Source organism: Macaca thibetana, chromosome 9, assembly GCF_024542745.1.
Source record: "Macaca thibetana thibetana isolate TM-01 chromosome 9, ASM2454274v1, whole genome shotgun sequence".
In the NCBI taxonomy this organism is placed as follows: Eukaryota; Metazoa; Chordata; class Mammalia; order Primates; family Cercopithecidae; genus Macaca; species Macaca thibetana.
The window spans coordinates 115,186,580-115,205,752 of NC_065586.1; the positions used below are offsets into that span (position 1 = coordinate 115,186,580).

The 19,173-nt window shown below is 48.6% G+C and overlaps 1 protein-coding gene across 3 annotated transcripts in view; it reads left to right on the forward strand.

The window, feature by feature from the left end:
* Window positions 1-12,137: 12,137 nt before the first annotated feature.
* DENND10 (DENN domain containing 10) overlaps window positions 12,138-19,173 on the forward strand; it is a 32,728-nt gene continuing 25,692 nt past the window's right edge. For 2 of the 3 annotated variants that reach the window (XM_050803988.1, XM_050803989.1), the window contains exons 1-2: window positions 12,138-12,255; window positions 16,900-17,096. In XM_050803988.1, coding sequence (XP_050659945.1) covers window positions 12,201-12,255; window positions 16,900-17,096 — 252 coding nt within the window. In that variant the 5' untranslated portion in view covers window positions 12,138-12,200. Of the gene's footprint in view, window positions 12,256-16,899; window positions 17,097-19,173 lie in introns of those variants that run through there. The other variant, XM_050803990.1, reaches the window with a different exon arrangement.

The window sequence follows — 19,173 nt, forward strand, 5'->3', positions numbered from 1 at the left end:
CAAGCCGTGAACGCGCTACTGCACTCTAGCCTGGGTGACAGAGTGAAACCCTGTCCTCAAAAATAAAATAACATAAAATAAAATAAGCATTTCAACAATTAGCTATGCAATGAGTGTTCTGTGTTTTTTTGTTTTTTGTTTTTTAAAGATTGAGGGGGAGAGTATTTGGGTGCGGCTTACTCAATCAGGTAAGCCTTTTACATCCATCCGTGTGGAGAGGTCAGAAGCAAAGGAAAGGATTCCAAGCGTGAGCAGGCACACAGAAGGAACCCAAGGCAAGAAACTGCAGGCACTTCCAAGGGCTGAGGTAAGCCCTCCAGCCAACACCCAGCCAGAGAACAGGGGCCTCAGTCCTACCCCTGCAACGAAATTATTCTGTCAACAATCTCAATAAGCCTGGAAGCAAACGCATCCCCAGAGCCTCCAGAGAGGACTGCAGTCTGATCAGCGCCTGGATCCACAGCCTGGCAAGACACTAAGCAGGTCATCCAGTCACACTCTTCCTAGACAACTGACCTACAGAACAGTGAGCCAATGAAAGGGTTTTTGTTTGTTTGTTTGTTTGTTTGTTTGAGATGGAGTCTTGTTATTATTGCCATAACAAACCATATCCCATAAACATGCCATATTTGGACCTTTTGGGTTCTGCAAATTCAAAGCAGGAAAATTGGAATGCAGCTTCAGTTAAGTGTTTATTTAGTAAAAACATGTCCTGGCAGTATTTGTTACTTTGTGACATTGGGCACGTAATCTCTCTGTAAGCCTCCGTTTTCCCATCTGCAAAACAGCCACAATATAGGTGTGGTAGGGTTTAAATGAGATACTACATATAGTACTTTTTTCTTTCCTCTTTTTTTTTTTTTTCCCCCGAGACAGGGTTCTTGTCGCCCAGGCTGGAGTACGGTGGCATGATCTCGGCTCACTGCAGCCTCCTCAACTTCCTGGGCTCAAGCAATCCTCCCACTTCAGCCTCCTGAGTAGCCGGGACCACAGAAATGCGCCACCATGCCTTGCTAATTTTGTTACTTTTTTGTTGAGAGGGGGTTTCTCCATGTTTCCCAGGCAGGTCTTGAACTTCTAAGCTCAAGCAATCCATCCACCTTGGCCTCCCAAAGTGTATAGAAAGCGTGAGGTCCTCTTAGGACAGTCCCCGATGCACTACTTTTTAGAAATCATCTTCACATATATGCATGTAAGATGGAAAAAACAACCAACACATGAAACACAGCCTTTTTCTACCCCTCAACTGCAAGTATTCTGATATTGACTAGTGGGTGGGCATTGCCCCCTCTTCCTTTATAAAACCTATACTTTATCAGGTAGATGTGATAATCAATTGGGAGGACCCCTGGAGAAGTGGGGTGAGAGATTCATGTAGATAAGGTGGGTGGATGTAGATATTCATGTAGATATTCAATGGATAAGGTGAGAGAAAGAGGGGTAAGAGATATATTTTGGCTGGGTGTGGTGGCTCGTGCCTGTAATCCTAGCACTTTGGGAGGCTGAGGCAGGCAGATCACTTTAGCTCAAGAGTTCAAGACCCGCCTGGGCAACATGGCTAAACTCCATCTCTACTAAAAATACAGAAATTAGCTAGGCATGGTGGCGCACACCTGTAGTCCCAGCTACTCAGGAGGCTGAGGCAGGAGAATTGCTCGAGCCCAGGAGGTAGAGGTTGCAGTGAGCTGAGATGGCACCATGGCACTCCAGCCTGGGTGACAGAGCCAGACCCTGTCTTAAAAAAAGAAAGAAAAGAAAGAAAGAAAATAGAAAGAAAAAAGAAAAAGAGTAACTTTACAGCAGAGAAATCTGGCAAACATAACCTCAGGCAGGTGATCAAGGTCAACACCTTGATGAACCCTTCATATGACTTAATGAGAATGGCACTTTACCTCTGTGATCTCCTTTACAAAAAATGTTTCATTCAGTCCAATCATGAGAGAAACATCAGACAAGTCCTTATGGAAGCATAGACTACAAAATACCTGACCAATCCTCAAAACTGCCAAAGTCAGGCCGAGCTTGGTGGCTCATGCCTGTAATCCCAGCACTTTGGGAGGCCGAGGTGGGTGGATCACTTGAGGTCAGGAGTTCGAGACCACCCTGGCCAACATGGTGAAACCCTGTCTCTACTAAAATACAAAAATTAGCCAGGCATGGTGGCGCATGCCTGTAATCCCAGCTAGTTGGGAGGCTGAGACAGGAGAATCGCTGGAACCCAGGAGGCGGAGGTTGCAGTGAGCTGAGATTCAGCTACTGCTCTTAAGCCTGGGTGACAGAGAGAGACTCCATCTCAAAATAAATAAATAAAGAGCCACCATGCTGGGCCTAGGCCTATTATTATTATTATTTTGAGACAGAGTTTCGCTCTTGTTGCCCGGGCTAGAGTGCAATGGTGTGATCTCAGCTCATTGCAACTTCTGCCTCCTGGGTTCAAGGAATTCTCCCACCTCAGCTTCCCAAGTCACTGGGATTACAGGCGCCCACCACCACGCCTAGCTAATTTTTGTATTTTTAGTAGAGACGGGGTTTTACCACGTTGGCCAGACCAGTCTCAAACTCCTGACCTCAGGTGACCTGTCTGCCTTGGCCTCCCAAAGTGCTGGAATTACAGGCATGAGCCACCGCCCCCGACCTAAAAGGTTTATTTTTAAAAATCTGAGAGGAAAGGAATTTTAAGACATTTCACTGTAGGTAATAAATTCTGTCCTCTTTAATGTTTTTTGGGAAACGGAAATAAGGATCAGAATTATTTTAATTACATTTTCCTTGCTGAACTATGTCGTATTCTTTTTTTTAGAGACTGCTTTATTTTAGAGGCTGAATTTTGCTTTGTCACACAGGCTGGAGTGCAGTGGCTCAATCATAGCTCATGACAACCAGTGACTCCTGGGCTCAAGTGATCCTCCCATCTCAGCCTCCTGCGTAGATAGGTTCAGGTGCATACCTCCAAGCCTACCTAATTTTTTTTTTTTTTTTTTTTTTTTTTTTTGAGACGGAGTCTTGCTTTGTCCCCCAGGCTGGAGTGCAGTGGCCGGATCTCAGCTCACTGCAAGCTCCGCCTCCCGGGTTCACGCCATTCTCCTGCCTCAGCCTCCCGAGCAGCTGGGACTACAGGCGCCCACCACCACGCCCGGCTAACTTTTTTTTTTTTTGTATTTTTAATAGAGACGGAGTTTCACCGTGTTAGCCAGGATGGTCTCGATCTCCTGACCTCGTGATCCGCCCGCCTCGGCCTCCCAAAGTGCTGGGATTACAGGCGTGAGCCACCGCGCCCGACAAGCCTACCTAATTTTTAAATTATTTTTGTAGAGACAGGGTCTTGCTATGTTGCCCAGGCTGCTCTCGAACTCCTGGGCTCAATCCTTTTGCCTCAGCTTCCCAAAATGCTGGGACTACAGGCATGAGCCATGGTGCCCAGTCCATGAACTATTTCTTTTAATGCAACATAGTAGCCAGGTGTGATGGCTCACACCTGTAATCCCAGCACTTTGGGAGGCTGAGGTGGGAGGATCTCTTAAGGCCAGGAGTTCAAAACCAGCCTGGGCAACATAGTGAGACTCCCATCTCTACAAAAATAAAATTAAAATTAACTGGGCATTGTGCCTCATGCCTGTAGTCCCAGCTACTCTGGAGGCTGACGCATGAGGATTGCTTGAGCCTAGGAGTTCAAGGCCATACTGGGTAACATAAGGAAATCCCATCTCCACAAAAAGTTTTAAAAAATTGCCGGGCATGGTGGCACAAACCTGTGGTCCCAGCTACTTGGGAAGCTGAGGCGGGAGAACTGCTTGCGCCTGGGAGGTCGAGGATGCAGCAAGCTGTGATTGAACCGCTGTACCCCAGCCTGGGTGACAGAACAAGACCCTGTGACATAAATAAATGAATAAATAAGAAAGAAAGAAAGAAAGAAAGAAAGAAAGAAAGAAAGAAAGAAAGAAAGAGAGAACGAGAGAGAGAGAAAGAGAGAGAGAAGGAGGGAGGGAGGGAAGGAAGGAAGGAAGGAAGGAAGGAAGGAAGGAAGGAAGGAAGGAAGGAAGGAAGGAAGGAAGGAAAGAAAGAAAAATGCAACATGGCTCGAAACCTGGGCTTCTTAGGGCTGGAGATCTACCCAGCATCCTGAAACTCTGGAGAACACAAGAAGGATGACTGCATCTTGGGAATGTTCTGGAAGCCTCACATATGCTAGAAGTGAGGACAGAATGTCAGAGCAGTTGACTGAATCCCCTTCCGGTTCCCAAGTGAGACTGAATCCCTTAAATTAAAAGAGCTTGGCCAGGCGTGGTGTCTCACGCCTGTAATCCTGGCACTTTGGAATGCCAAGGCGGGTGGATCACTGAGGCCAAGAGTTTGAGACTAGCCTGGCCAACATGGTGAAACCCCATCTCCACTAACAATACAATTAGCAGGATGTAGTGGTACACACCTGTAATCCCAGCTATTCAGGAGGCTGAGGCAGAAGAATTGCTTGAGCCTGGGAGGTGGAGATTGTAGTTAGTGGAGATCACACCACTGCACTCCAGCCTGGGTGACAGAGCAAGATTCCGTCTCAAAAAAAAAAAAAAAAAAGGGCTGGGTGCAGTGGCTCACACCTGTGCCTGTGATCCCAACACTTTGGGAGGCCAAGGTGGGTGGATCACCTGAGGTCAGGAGTTCGAGACCAGCCTAACCAATGTGGTGAAACCCTGTCTCTACTAAAAATACAAAATTAGCTGGGCGTGGTGGCCTGCACCTGTAGTTCCAGCTACTTGGGAGGCTGAGACAGGAGAATTGCTTGAATCCAGGAGGTGGAGGTTGCAGTGAGCCGAGATTGCATCACTGCGTTCCAGCCTGGGCGACAGAGCAAGACTCCATCAAAAAAAAAAAAAAACATAACAAAACTTCCACTCTAATGGCTCCCTTGGCTGACACATAACCAATCTATGATGGAATCCAATTACAGAAACAAAGATGAAAAATAACCACATTTGACTCACAGGAACCTGGGATTGGACTTTGTGGGGTCTGAAGTGCACTTGTCCACGTGGCCGGTTTAGGCACTTTCCAAATCTGCTTCAGTGCCAGTAACTTACTCTTTTTCTGCAGAGCAAGGAGTGAGCAGTCTGTGCAAAAAAGAATTCACACGACAGGCCTGAGGGTGATATCCATAGAAAGTCTACTGGCCAGGTTGGCCCATGGCTGTGCCTGGAAACTTGGACTTCTGCAGTGTTCCCAGCATTTCCAGAACTGATAGAACTGATCAGAGTGATGGACTATGCCTGAACTATTTGTACATACAATGTGGTTCATGAGAGTCTGGAAATTTGGTATGAGCTAGGCAGAGGGTACTTATGTGACTGGCTCCCAGTAAAAACTGAGTTACTTGGTGACTGAGTTCTAACAAACTTCCCTGGTTGATAAATATCACAAGTATTGCCACAACTTGTTGCTGGAGGAATTAGGTGTGTCCTATATGATTCCACCAGGAAATAACTCCTGGGAACTTGGCCCTGGTTTCTTCCAGACATCACCCCATGTGTTTTTTCCCTTTGCTGATTTTGCTTTCTATCCTCTGGCTGTAATAAATCATAGCCCTGAGCTGGGGATGGTGGCTCACATGTGTAACACTAGCACTTTGGAGGCTAAGGTGGGTGGATCACTTGAGGCCAGAAGTTTGAGATCAGCCTGCACAATAAAGTGAGATCACATCTTAAAAAAAAAAAAAAAAAAGAGCTAGGCATGGTGGTGCCTGCCTGTAGTCCCAGCTACTCAGGAGGATGAGGTGGGAGGATCACTTGAGCCGGGATCAAAGCTGCAGTGAGTCGTGATCGCGTCACTGCACTCCAGCCTGGGTGACAGAGTGAGACCCTGTTTCACAAAAATAAAAATGTATATTATAGCCATGAGTATAGCTATATGCTGAATCCTGAGAATCCTTCCAACGAATCATTGAGTTTGGGGGGTGGTCTTGGGGACCCTTTGTATTCTTATCTATAAAATTAGACTATTCTTTTTTTTTTTTTTTTTTTTTTTTTGAGACGGAGTCTCACGCTGTTGCCCAGGCTGGAGTGCAGTGGCGCGATCTCGGCTCACTGCAAGCTCCGCCTCCCGGGTTCCCGCCATTCTCCTGCCTCAGCCTCCTGAGTAGCTGGGACTACAGGCGCCCGCCACCGCGCCCGGCTAATTTTTTGTATTTTTAGTAGAGACGGGGTTTCACTGTGGTCTCGATCTCCTGACCTTGTGATCCGCCCGCCTCGGCCTCCCAAAGTGCTGGGATTACAGGCTTGAGCCACCGCGCCCGGCCTAGACTATTCTTATCTATAAAACTAGCATAAAGATTTTCCCTGATTCAAATCTTTATTGGGAGAGTCACAGAGGAAAGTATGGTTAGCTCCATTTGATCACTGAGAAAACATGCACAGAAAAGATAGGCAACATGTGTGAGGTTTTGCAGCTAAGATGGGCAAGGGGGGTTGGAACTCAAGTTGTCTGTTTCCACACCCCAGCTCCATCTGTCTGTGACAGCGCAGAGGTCATTCTTACTTCTAAAGGTTGGGGATGCGTCGCCTCTACTCTCTCCACCTTCTATTCTCTCCACCTTTTCCCTTCACTCTGGTATACCTGTCTGGCAGGTGAGACAGCACATGTGGAGAAATAGGAGGGAAGGAGGTGTCAATTCCAGGTATCATCCCACTCACTGGAGCCTGGACACACCCCTCATTATCTTTCCCCTCCCTGCACCCACTGTCACCTCCCTCTCCTTTGTTTTATTATCTGTTCATCATCATCTTCATCCTCATTTCTTTTCTTTTTCTTTTTTTTTTTTCTGAGATGGAGTCGCTGTCACCCAGGCTGGAATGCAGTGGTGCGATCTTGGCTCACTGCAACCGTCGCCTCTTGGGTTCAAGTCACTCTGCCTCAGCTTCCTGAGTAGCTGGGATTATAGGCGCCCACCACCATGCCTAGCTAATTTTTGTATTTATAGTAGAGATGGGGTTTCACCATGTTGGCCAGGCTAGTCTTGAACTTATGACCTCAAGTGACCCACCCACCTCGGCCTCCAAAGTGGTGTTATTACAGGCATGAGCCACCACGTCCGGCCAGTCCTCATTTATTTTCTAAATGCTTCCTGTTACAAATATTTGCACAATGTGCAAAGGAAATCAAGTTTTACTGATCTTGTGTTCTTGCTAATTTAATGGAAAATGACTCTCCAAGCCCAAATGCCACACATAATTATATCATGTATTGTGGGGTAAATGTGTCTCTGTAAGACTCAACAAATGACCTTGGTGAAGCAAAAAGGATAGGAGATCTAGGGCATTTTTTTTTTTTTTTTTTTGAGATGGAGTCTCGCTCTGTCACCCAGGCTGGAGTGCAGTGGCCAGATCTCAGCTCACTGCAAGCTCCGCCTCCTGGGTTCACGCCATTCTCCTGCCTCAGCCTCCCAAGTAGCTGGGACTACAGGTGCCCGCCACCACGCCCGGCTAATTTTTTTTATTTTTAGTAGAGACGGGGTTTCACCGTGTTAGCCAGGATGGTCTCAATCTCCTGATCTCATGATCTGCCCGCCTCGGCCTCCCAGGGTGCTGGGATTACAGGCGTGAGCCACTGCGCCCAGCTGGGCATATGGTTTTAACATATTTTCTCATCATTTCTGTTTATCATGTTTCATCAAATCTAGAAATGCTATCAACGATGATGTATCATTATTTTATACACCACTTGGGAAAAGAAAACACTATGAATTATAATTGTAAAATGCATCCCAATTTCAGAGACTTTTTATTTAAACAACTGGAAGCAGCCAGCATGGTGGTTCACACCTGTAATCCCAGCACTTTGGGAGCGTGGGGCGGGTGGATAGCTGGAGCTCACAAGTTCAAGACCAGCCTGGGCAACATAGTGAAACCCCATCTCTACTAAAAATTCAAAAAGAAAAAGAAAAAAAGTATTAGCCAGGCGTGGTGGCGCACACCTGTAGTCCCAGCTGCTTGGAAGGCTGAGGTGGGAAGATGGCTTAAGTTGGAGAGGCTGGCCGGGCGTGGTGGCTCAAGCCTGTAATCCCAGCACTTTGGGAGGCCGAGACGGGCGGATCACGAGGTCAGGAGATTGAGACCATCCTGGCTAACACGGTGAAACCCCGTCTCTACTAAAAATTACAAAAAAAACTAGCCGGGTGAGGTGGCGGGTGCCTGTAGTCCCAGCTACTCGGGAGGCTGAGGCAGGAGAATGGCGTGAACCCGGGAGGCGGAGCTTGCAATGAGCCGAGATCTGGCCACTGCACTCCAGCCTGGGTGACAGAGCAAGACTCTGTCTCAAAAAAAAAAAAAAAAAAAAAAAAAAAAAAAAAAAAAAGTTGGAGAGGCTGAAGTTGCAGTGAACAGAGATTTTGCCAACTCCCAGATCATTCAGGGGAACAAGCTGCCCCAGGAGCAACAAGTTAGGGCTGGTCCTGAGGTCCATGACTCCACACACACACACACCCCTTGTTGCCTTCTCTCTGTGGTATTGGTATTCCTGTGGGTATCTGGCACATTTCCTCTTAAACCCTTCTCACAAAGGGACGTAATTGTATGTTTTAATTCCAGACAAGGGACTGAGTGGCTGGCCAAGGAAGACTAAGCAAACTCAAGGGGCCCACACCTTGACTGCAGAGAGAAGAGAGGGGTTACCTTCAGTAATTCAAAGTTTTGCCGGCTCCTCTTTTGCAAGAGAAAAGGAGGAAACCCCCACAGAAATACAATCTCTGGCAAGGCAATCCATATACATCGAATACAAATTACCAGCCAGGCACAGTGGCTCTAACTTGTAGTCCCAGCACTTTGGAAGCCAAGGTGAGTGGATTGCTTGAGCTCAGGAGCTTGGGACCCGCCTAGGCAATCTAGTGAGACCCTGTCTCCGCTAAAAATACAAAACAATAGCCAGGCTATTTTGCACACCTGTGGTCCAAGCTACTCCAGAGGCTGAGGTGGGAGGATGGCTTGAGCCCAGAGGGCGAAGGTTGCAGTGAGCTGAGATTGCACCACTGCACTCCAGTCTGGGTGAAAGAGCCAGACCCTGTCTCAAAAATAAGTAAATAAATAAACAAATAAATAAAGAAGACATAAATAAATGAGCTCAGGAGTTTGAGACCAGCTTGGGCAACACAGTGAAACCCCATCTCTACAAAAAATACAAAAATTAGCAGAGCGTGGTGGCGCGTGCCTGTAGTCCCAGCTACTCAGGAGGCTGAGGTGGGAGGATCGCTTGAGCCCAGGAGGCAGAGGTTGCAGTGAGCAGAGATCATGTCACTGCCCTCCAGCCTGGGCAACAGAGTCAGATCCTTTCTCAAAAAGAAAACAAAATCAAATGACCCCCAAACCCTCCAAATTACCTAAGGGTAGCTACATTCGTTTTCTCAGGCTGCCATAATGAAGTAGCACAGAGTGAGTGGCTTGAACAACAAAAATGTACTTTCTCACATCTCTGGAGGCTAGAAATCCAAAATCAAGGCATGTGGGCAGGTTAGTTCCTCTGCTGCCTCTCTATTTGGCTTGCAGATGGCTGCCTTCTGGCTACCTCTTCACATATGCTCTTTCCTATGTCCACGCAGGCCTCTGGTGTCTCTCTGTGTCCACATTTCTTCTTCTTTTTTTTTTTTTTTTGACAGTGTCTCGCTCTGTTGCCCAACTGGAGTGCAGTGGCGCGATCTTGGCTCACTGCAACCTCTGCCTCCCGAGTTCAAGTGATTCTCCTGCCTCGGCCTCCTGAGTAGCTGGGATTACAGGCACCTGCCAATATGCCCAGCTAATTATTTTTGTATTTTTAGTAGAGACAGGGTTTCACCATGTTGGCCAGGCTGGTCTCAAGCTCTTGACCTCAAGTGATCCACCTGGTTCAGCCTCCCAAAGCGCTGAGATTACAGGCTTGAGCCATTGCACACGGCCCACATTTCTTCTTTTAATAAGGACATCCATTAGATTGATTAGGGCCCACCATGAATGGCCTCATTTTAACCTAAGCACCTCTTTAAAGGCCTCCAATACAGTCACTTTCTGAGGTACTCAGGGTTAGGGCTTCAACATATGAATTTTGAGGGGACACAATTCAACCCAGAATAATAGCTGAAACATGTTAAGTTTTTTTTTTTGAGACGGAGTCTCGCTCTGTCGCCCAGGCTGGAGTGCAGTGGCATGATCTCAGTTCACTGCAAGCTCCACCTCCCGGGTTCACGCCATTCTCCTGCTTCAGCCTCCCGAGTAGCTCAGACTACGGGCACCCACCACCACGCCTGGCTAATTTTTTGTATTTTTATTAGAGACAGGGTTTCACCGTGTTAGCCAGGATGGTCTCGATCTCCTGACCTTGTGATCCGCCCGCCTCGGCCTCCCAAAGTGCTGGGATTACAGGTGTGAGTCACTGCGCCCAGCCGAAATATGTTAAGTTTTATATAATACTCTGGAAGGTTAAGGCAGGATTGCTTGAGCCTAGGATTTCAAGACCAGCTGGGGCAATATGGCGAGACCCTATCTCTACAAAAAATAAAACAGGCAGAGAGCGGTGGCTCATGCCTATAATCCCAGCACTTTGGGAGGCTGAGGCAGGTGGATCACCTGAGGTCAGGAGTTCGAGACCAGCCTGGCCAACATGGTGAAACCCCCATCTCTACTAAAAAAAAAAATTAGCCAGGTGCAGTGGCTCACGCCTCTGATCCCAGTACAATAAGAGGCCAAGGCAGGAGCATCACTTGAGGTCAGGAGTTCGAGATCAGACTAGGCAACATAGTGAGACCCATCTCTACAAAAAACATTTTTAAATTACCTGGGCGTGATGGTGGGCGCCTGTAATCCCAGCTACTCAGGAGGCTGAGGCAGGAGAATGGCTTCAACCCGGGAGGCAGAGGTTGCGGTGAGCCAAGTTTGTGCCACTTCACTCCATCCTGGGCAACAAGGCGAGACTCTGTCTCAAAAAAAAAAAAAAAAAAAAACCTTGACAATACAACACCAACTCGTATCAATCTGCACCTCAAATATCTGCTTTGGATGCAGGGCACTGCCATCCAGCAAACTGGGACAAAGATGTACTTTTTTTTTTTTTTTTTTTTTTTTTTTTGAGACGGAGTCTCGCTCTACCGCCCAGGCTGGAGTGCAGTGGCCGGATCTCAGCTCACTGCAAGCTCCGCCACCCGGGTTTACGCCATTCTCCTGCCTCAGCCTCCCGAGCAGTTGGGACTACAGGCGCCTGCCACCGCGCCCGGTTAGTTTTTTGTATTTTTTTAGTAGAGACGGGGTTTCACCGTGTTAGCCAGGATGGTCTCGATCTCCTGACCTCGTGATCCGCCCGTCTCGGCCTCCCAAAGTGCTGGGACTACAGGCTTGAGCCACCGCGCCCGGCCTTTTTTTTTTTTTTTTTTTTTTTTTGAGACTGGGTCTCACTCTCTCACCCAGGTTGGAGTGCAGTGGTACAGACACGGCTCATTGTGGCCTCAGCCTCCCAGACTCAAGCGATCCTCCCACCTCAGCCTCCCAAGGATCTGGGACCACAGGCACACATCACCACGCCCAGCTAATTGTTTTATTTTATTTATTTATTTATTTATTTATTTATTTATTTATTCTACTCACCAATTGTCTGTCTTCCCCAGTGGACTGCTCTGTCTTGTTCAGCCCTATAAGGTATCCCTAATGCCTTATTAGGCCCTCAATTTTATTTTTGTTTTGGGGATGGCTGGATGAAGGAATGAATGGAGACCCTTCCTCCATCCTCAGGACGCCCCTTTTCAGGAACAAGGTGACCTGTTCTTTTGAGCTTGACTAGAGGGCAGAGGTAGAACAAGGAAAGCCTAAAACGGGAAGAAAGATTGGAGTGGATTGAGAAGAAGGATGAAGAGCTGGATTAGAGAAATTGAGGGAGGCTGCGGAGACTCAAGGAGGTTTCCAAGGGCGAAGGGCCAAGGGCAGAAGAGGAGGGGAGCTGCATCCAGCACGTCCTGACAGGACTGGGGCTGGAATAGGTGGGCCTGCGCATGGGGTGGGGCCGACGTGGAGGTTGATGGTCCTGTGATTGGGCGGGGCGGGAGGGAGGCGGGTCCTACGGTGGGAGGCGGGGCCTGTGTTGGGCCGGGGAGGGAGGCGGGGCCTGTTATGGGGCGGGCCCTACGGCGGGCGGGCGGGGCGGGGCTCGGGTGAGAGGCGGGTCCTGCAGGCGGCAGCCAGAGCTGCGCGCCGCTGCGGCGGAAGATGGCTGCGGCCGAGGTGGTGGACACTCAGCTGATGCTTGGAGTCGGGCTGATCGGTGAGGACGTAGGCGCCCTGCTTGGCAAGCCCGCACCCTGGTTCTGCCTCTGCTCCACCTCGGCCCGGGGCAGCCCTGGCTCCCGCGGCCCCTGGCGCCGCCCGCATGAGGAGGGCGCGGCCCCCTCCCTGTTGGGCCTGGACTGGGGGCTGCGGAGCCCGGCCTCCTTGGAACAGGGGACCCGGCCCGCCGCCGTCGCCCGCCCGCCCGCGGCCGCCTGTGGGGCCCTTCCGGCCTGAGGGAACCCGGGGACCTCCAAGATCCCAGGGTGGAGCTCCCCCTGCGCGCCCAGGCTGGGCGGCTGCGAGGGGCGCTGCGCGGGCAGGGCCGGGCCGGGCGGGAGCGGCCGGCTGGCGGCGCGGCGCGGCGCGGCTGGGAGGAGGTAGGGCCCGGTTCTCCCGAGCCGCGCGCGGGCGGCTGCCTCGGAGCCACGGGTGACTGTGGGACCGGGCAGCTGGAGACTTCTGGGCCGGGTGCTGCGCGTAGTACACACGTTGTCTCCTTTTAGCTCTCACCAAGGACCCAGGGGCCGTGGGAAACGTCTGACGCGCACTTCACGGAGGAGCAAATGGAGGCCCAGGCCGTCATTGTGCACCGACACACTATAGGCAGTACAGAGCCGGGCGTGGGACCCTCGCAGTGTAGCCCAGAGCCCCCAACCCCCACCAGTGGAGAGCTCCTGCATCATGTGATCGAGCTTGTGCATAAAGCAGGAGTTTCTACACAATCGTGTGAGGTGGAATCTCGGTTAGCTCTGAGGAATGTAATTATCTTCCATAATTAAAAAATATCACATTGGGATCTTTGGGCAGCCTCGTGCAGTGTTTAGGGGGTGGAACCCCTTGGTTCCCTTCGAAAAAGTTTTATTTTCCCGAGATTTTTGCACACCCCTAAACTCTTTCTATTCCCCAAGTGCACAATAACATTGCTTAGGCTTTAGCAAAACTGAAGAAATATGCTGATTATTTTTCACTGCCTCGAAGCAGTGCGTTTATGTGGGAATCGCTTACTGTATTTCTTTTTCTTTCGTCTTTTTTTTTTTGTTGTTTTAGGCAGGGTCTCCCTCTTATCCAGACTGGAGTGCAGTAGCGCAATCACCGCTGTCTGCAGCCTCCACCTCCCAGGCCCAAACTATCCTCCCGCCTCGGCCTCTGAGTAGCTGGGACCTCAGGCGTGCACCACCACCCGATTATTTTTTTTTTTTTTTTTGAGACGGAGTCTCGCTCTGTCACCCAGGCTGGAGTGCAGTGGCCGGATCTCAGCTCACTGCAAGCTCCGCCTCCCGGGTTCACGCCATTCTCCTGCCTCAGCCTCCCGAGTAGCTGGGACTACAGGCGCCCGCCACCTCGCCCGGCTAGTTTTTTCTATTTTTTTAGTAGAGACGGGGTTTCACCGTGTTAGCCAGGATGGTCTCGATCTCCTGACCTCGTGATCCGCCCGTCTCGGCCTCCCAAAGTGCTGGGATTACAGGCTTGAGCCACCGCGCCCGGCCACCCGATTAATTTTTGTATTTTTTGTGGAGATGGGATACCGACATGTTATCCAGGCGGATTACTGTATTTATTTCTAATGTGATTTTCAAACTGCTTCAAAACAAAACCTAAGTAACTTAGTTTCTCCAGAAGGTACTTTTGAACTAAGGCTAAGTTAAACTGTCTTTACTAATAGCAAATAAAAAAATGACATACAATCATGTTTTGAACTCAGCAGTTTTTTTATTATTCACATTAATATGAATTTAGGCCGGGCGCGGTGGCTCAAGCCTGTAATCTCAGCACTTTGGGAGGCCGAGACGGGCGGATCACGAGGTCAGGAGATCGAGACCATCCTGGCTAACACGGTGAAACCCCGTCTCTACTAAAAAAATACAAAAAAAAACTAGCCGGGCGAGGTGGCGGGCGCCTGTAGTCCCAGCTACTCGGGAGGCTGAGGCAGGAGAATGGCGTAAACCCAGGAGGCGGAGCTTGCAGTGAGCCGAGATCCGGCCACTGCACTCCAGCCTGGGCGACAGAGCAAGACTCTGTCTCAAAAAAAAAAAAAAAAAAAAAAAAGAATTTAAAAGGGGTTTGCAGCCAGCCTGGGCAACGTGGTAAAACCCTGTCTCTACAAAAAATACAAAAATTAGCCAGGTGTGGTGTGCCTGTAGGTGGGAGGATTGCTTGATCCCAGGAGGCAGAGGTTGCAGCGAACTGAGATCATGCCACTGTACTCCAGCATGGATGACAGAGTGAGATCCCCCACCCCGTCTCAAAAAAAGAAATAATAAAAAAAAAAGAGGCCAGGTGTGCTGGCTCATGCCTGTAATCCCAGCACTTTGGGAGGCTGAGGCAGGTGGATCAATTGAGGCTGGAAGTTGATCAGCCTGGCCAATATAGTGAAACCCTGTCTCCACTAAAAAGGCAAAAAGTGAGCTGGGTGTGGTGGTGCACGCCTGTAATCTCAGACACTTGGGAGGCTGAGGCAGGAGAATCACTTGAATCTGGGAGGTGGAGGTTGCAGTGAGCTGAGATCGTGTCACCGCACTGCAGCCTGAGTGACAGAGTGAGACCCTGTCTCTACAGAGAAAAAAAAAAAAAAAAAAAAAGTGTGGGTGTCTTTTTTAATATAATGATTTCTTTTCCTTTCGGCAGATACCCAGTAGTAGAATTACTGGGTGGAATGGGAGTTCTGTTTCAATAACAATTTTTTATTTGTAGTTTTGAGAGACAGAGTCTCTCTCTGTTGACTAGGCTGGAATGCAGTGGTGTACATAGCTCATGACAACCTCTGAATCCTGGGCTAAAGTGATCCTCCCACCTTAGCTTCCTGAGTAGCTGGGACCATAGGTGTGCACCACCATGCCCAGCTAATTAAAAATTTTTTTTGTAGCGATGCAGTCTCACTATGTTACCCAGGTTGGTCTGGAACTTCTGGTCTCAGGCGATCCTCCTGGCTTCCCAAAGTGTTAGAATTATAGGCATGAGCCATTGTGATTGGCCTAAACAATTTTATTTTATTTTATTTTATTTTATTTTATTTTATTTTATTTTTGAGACGGAGTCTCGCTCTGTCGCCCAGGCTGGAGTGCAGTGGCCGGATCTCAGCTCACTGCAAGCTCCGCCTCCCGGGTTTACGCCATTCTCCTGCCTCAGCCTCCCGAGTAGCTGGGACTACAGGCGCCCGCCACCGCGCCCGGCTAGTTTTTTGTATTTTTTAGTAGAGACGGGGTTTCATCGTGTTAGCCAGGATGGTCTCGATCTCCTGACCTCGTGATCCGCCCGTCTCGGCCTCCCAAAGTGCTGGGATTACAGGCTTGAGCCACCGCGCCCGGCCAACAATTTTAAATACAAAATTCATACAGTTGGTATGCAACATGGTTTGAAAGATTTCACTGTTCATCTCCAGTTTTGTTTTCGACAGACCTTTTCTATGTATTTATTAAGAATTATTCAGCTTGGCACAGTGGCTCACGCCTGTAATCCCAGCACTTTGAGGGGCCGAGGTGGGCGGATCATCTGAGGTCGGGAGTTCAAGACCAGCCTGACCAACATGGAGAAAACGAAACCCCCTCTCTACTAAAAATACAAAATTAGTCAGACGTGGTGGTGCATGCCTGTAATTCCAGCCACTCGGGAGGCTGAGGCAGGAGAATCACTTGAACCTGGGAGATGGAGGTTGCGGTGAGCTGAGATTACTGCATTGTACTCCAGCCTGGGCAATAAGAGCAAAACTGCATCTAAAAAGAAAAAAAAAAAAATTATTCCACCCAGCACTTTGGGAGGCCGAGGTGGGCAGATCACCTGAGGTCAGGAGTTCAAGACCAGCCTGGCTAACATGGCGAAACCCTGTCTCTACTAAAAATACAAAAATTAGCCGGGCATGGTGGTGGGCACCTGTAATCCCAGCTACTCCGGAGACTGAGGCAGGAGAATCGCTTGAACCTGGGAGCCAAGATAGCACCAGTACACTCCAGCCTGGGTGACAGAGTGAGACTCCGCCTCAAAAAAAAAAAAAGAAGAATTATTCCAACTAGATAAAAACTTAATATAATTTTAGTTTATAAGCATTTGTGTGGGAGGAGATGGGGAGAAACTCTAACAATCTCTCTTTTTTTTTTGAGACCGAGTTTCGCTCTGTTGCCCAGGCTAGAGTACAGTGGCGCGATCTTGGCTGACTGCAACCTCTGCCTCCCAGGTTCAAGCAATTCTTGTGCCTTAGCCTCCCGAGTAGCTGGGATTACAGGCATGCCCCACCACACCTGGCTAATTTTTGTATTATTAGTAGAGACGGGGTTTTTCCAGATTGGTCAGGCTGGTCTCGAAGTCCTGACCTCAGGTAATCCACTCTCGCCTTGGCCTCCCAAAGTGATGGGATTACAGGCATGAGCCACTGTGCCCGGCCAAAACTCTACCTTATCTCTAAGGCTGAATTTTCATTCATGGTTTGTTATAAAAACTTTTTACTCAGGTGGCCTGTAATTCAGGATCATGACAGCTAAATAATTTGAGCCGTAGAGATAGGTGGGAATTTGGGGTCTCAAGTACTCTAAGTTGCTTTGTAAAATGGGGTGTTAAAACTGATTCCACTAAGTGTTTCTGAGTAACCAATCAATTCACTTCCTTGCTGCTGTTTGACATTCTCACAGTGACCATCTTTCCACCGTAGAAAAGGACACAAATGGAGAAGTTCTGTGGGTGTGGTGTTATCCTTCCACGACAGCCACATTAAGGAACCTGCTGCTGAGAAAATGCTGCCTTACAGATGAAAACAAACTTCTCCATCCCTTTGTCTTTGGTCAGTACAGAAGAACATGGTTTTATATCACAACAATTGAAGTTCCAGAGTCTTCCATTTTGAAAAAGGTATGATTGCATGAAGGTAAAAAAAAAACCAAAATAGGCTGGGCACAGTGGCTCACCCCTGTAATCCCAGCACTTTGGGAGGCCGAGGTGAGCGGATCATGGGGTCAACAGATCGAGACCATCCTGGCCAACATGGTGAAACCCCGTCTCTACTAAAAATACAAAAATTAGCTGGGCGTTGTGGTACATGCCTGTAGTCCCAGCTACTCAGGAGACTTAGGCAGGAGAATCGCTTGAACCCAGGAGGCGGAGGTTGTAGTAAGCTGAGATCACGCCACTGCACTCCAGCCTGGTGACCGAGTGAGACTCTGTCTCAAAAAAAAAAGAAAGAAAATATTAAATATTATTTTCATTGGGAATATTCTCTTTCACACTTCACTCTCATTCATTCTGTAAATATTTATTATTGTCTATTATATGACAGACCCTGTAGTTGATATAGTGGTGAGCAGTACAGCAATATGTGGTCTTTTCCCCTTTTTTTTTGTTTTTGTTTTTTTGAGATGGAGTTGTTCTCTGTTGGTCGGTCTGGAGTACAATGGCACAATCTCGGCTCACTGCAACCTCTGCCTCCCAGGTTCAAGCGATTCTCCTGCTTCAGCCTCCCGAGTAGCTGGGATTACAGGCACCCACCATCACGCCTGGCTAATTTTTTGTATTTTTAGTAGAGACAGGTTTTACCATGTTTGTCAGGCTGGTCTTGAACTGTTGACCTCAGAAGATGTACCCGGCCAGGATAAATTCAGAATTTAGAAAGGCAAGCCGAGTGCGTTAGCTCACGCCAGTAATCCCAGCATTTTGGGAGGCTGAGGCGGGTGGATCACCTGAGGTTGTGAGTTCAAGACCAATCTGACCAACATGGAGAAACCCCACCTCTACTGAAAATACAAAAAATTAACCAGGCGTGGTGGCGCATGCCTGTAATCCCAGCTACTCGGGAGGCCTGCGGCAGGAGAATCTCTTGAACCTGCGAGGCAGAGGTTGTGGTGAGCCGAGATTGCGCCATTGTACTTTAGCCTAGGCAACAAGAGTGAAACTCTGTCTCAAAAAAAAAAAAAAAAAAAAATTTAGAAAGGATGTTTAAGGCAACTCAAGTATGAAGTAGACTTTTCTTGGTGTGTTGTTTGGTATGAACAGTATCAGTGTGACGTGGAAGACTAGGATGTGGTAATTGTGGACTTTCCTAATCCCAAGCAACCAGCAGGTTTTTTCAAAGAATAGAATATTGGAACAAAGTGGCTGAGCCTCTGGCATGTACCCAGACAGACATTTTTTCCTGTTTTAGGGCTAATGTATAGCCAATAGTGGGACTCTGAAACGTGACTAGAATACCAGCTTAAATTTAAGAAATTACATTTAAAATAGCAGGAAGGTAACAATTTAGAAACTGTAGAAGGCTTAAGACAAAGCAGATTCATAGTTACAAAATATAAAAAATACAAATTTGCAAGAAGATAGGTTGTGTTTTTTTTTTTTTTTTTCCGATGCGAGTTTTGCTCTTGTCGCCCAGGCTGGAGTGCAGCGGCATGATCTCGGCTCACGGCAACCTCTGCCTCCCAGGTTCAAGCCATTCTCCTGCCTGAGCCTCCTGAGTAGCTGGGATTACAGGCATGTGCCACCACATCCAGCTAATTTTCTTTCTTTCTTTTTATCTTTTAACTTCAATTTTTAATTTTTATTTTTTGAGTCAGAGTCTCATTTTGTCACCCAGGCTGGAGTGCAGTGGTACAATCATGTCTCACTGCAGCCTTAATCTCCTGGGCCCAAGTGACCCTCCCACCTCAGCTCCCTGAGTAGCTGGGAGCACAGGCGTGCACCACCATGCCCTGCTAGTGTTAAAATTTTTTGTACTTTGGGAGGCCGAGACAGGTGGATCACGAGGTCAGGAGATCGAGACCATCCTGGTGAACACAGTGAAACCCCGTCTCTACTAAAACTACAAAAAACTAGCCGGGCGAGGTGGCGGGCGCCTGTAGTCCCAGCTACTCGGGAGGCTGAGGCAGGAGAATGGCGTGAACCCGGGAGGCGGAGCTTGCAGTGAGCTGAGATCAGGCCACTGCACTCCAGCCTGGGCGAC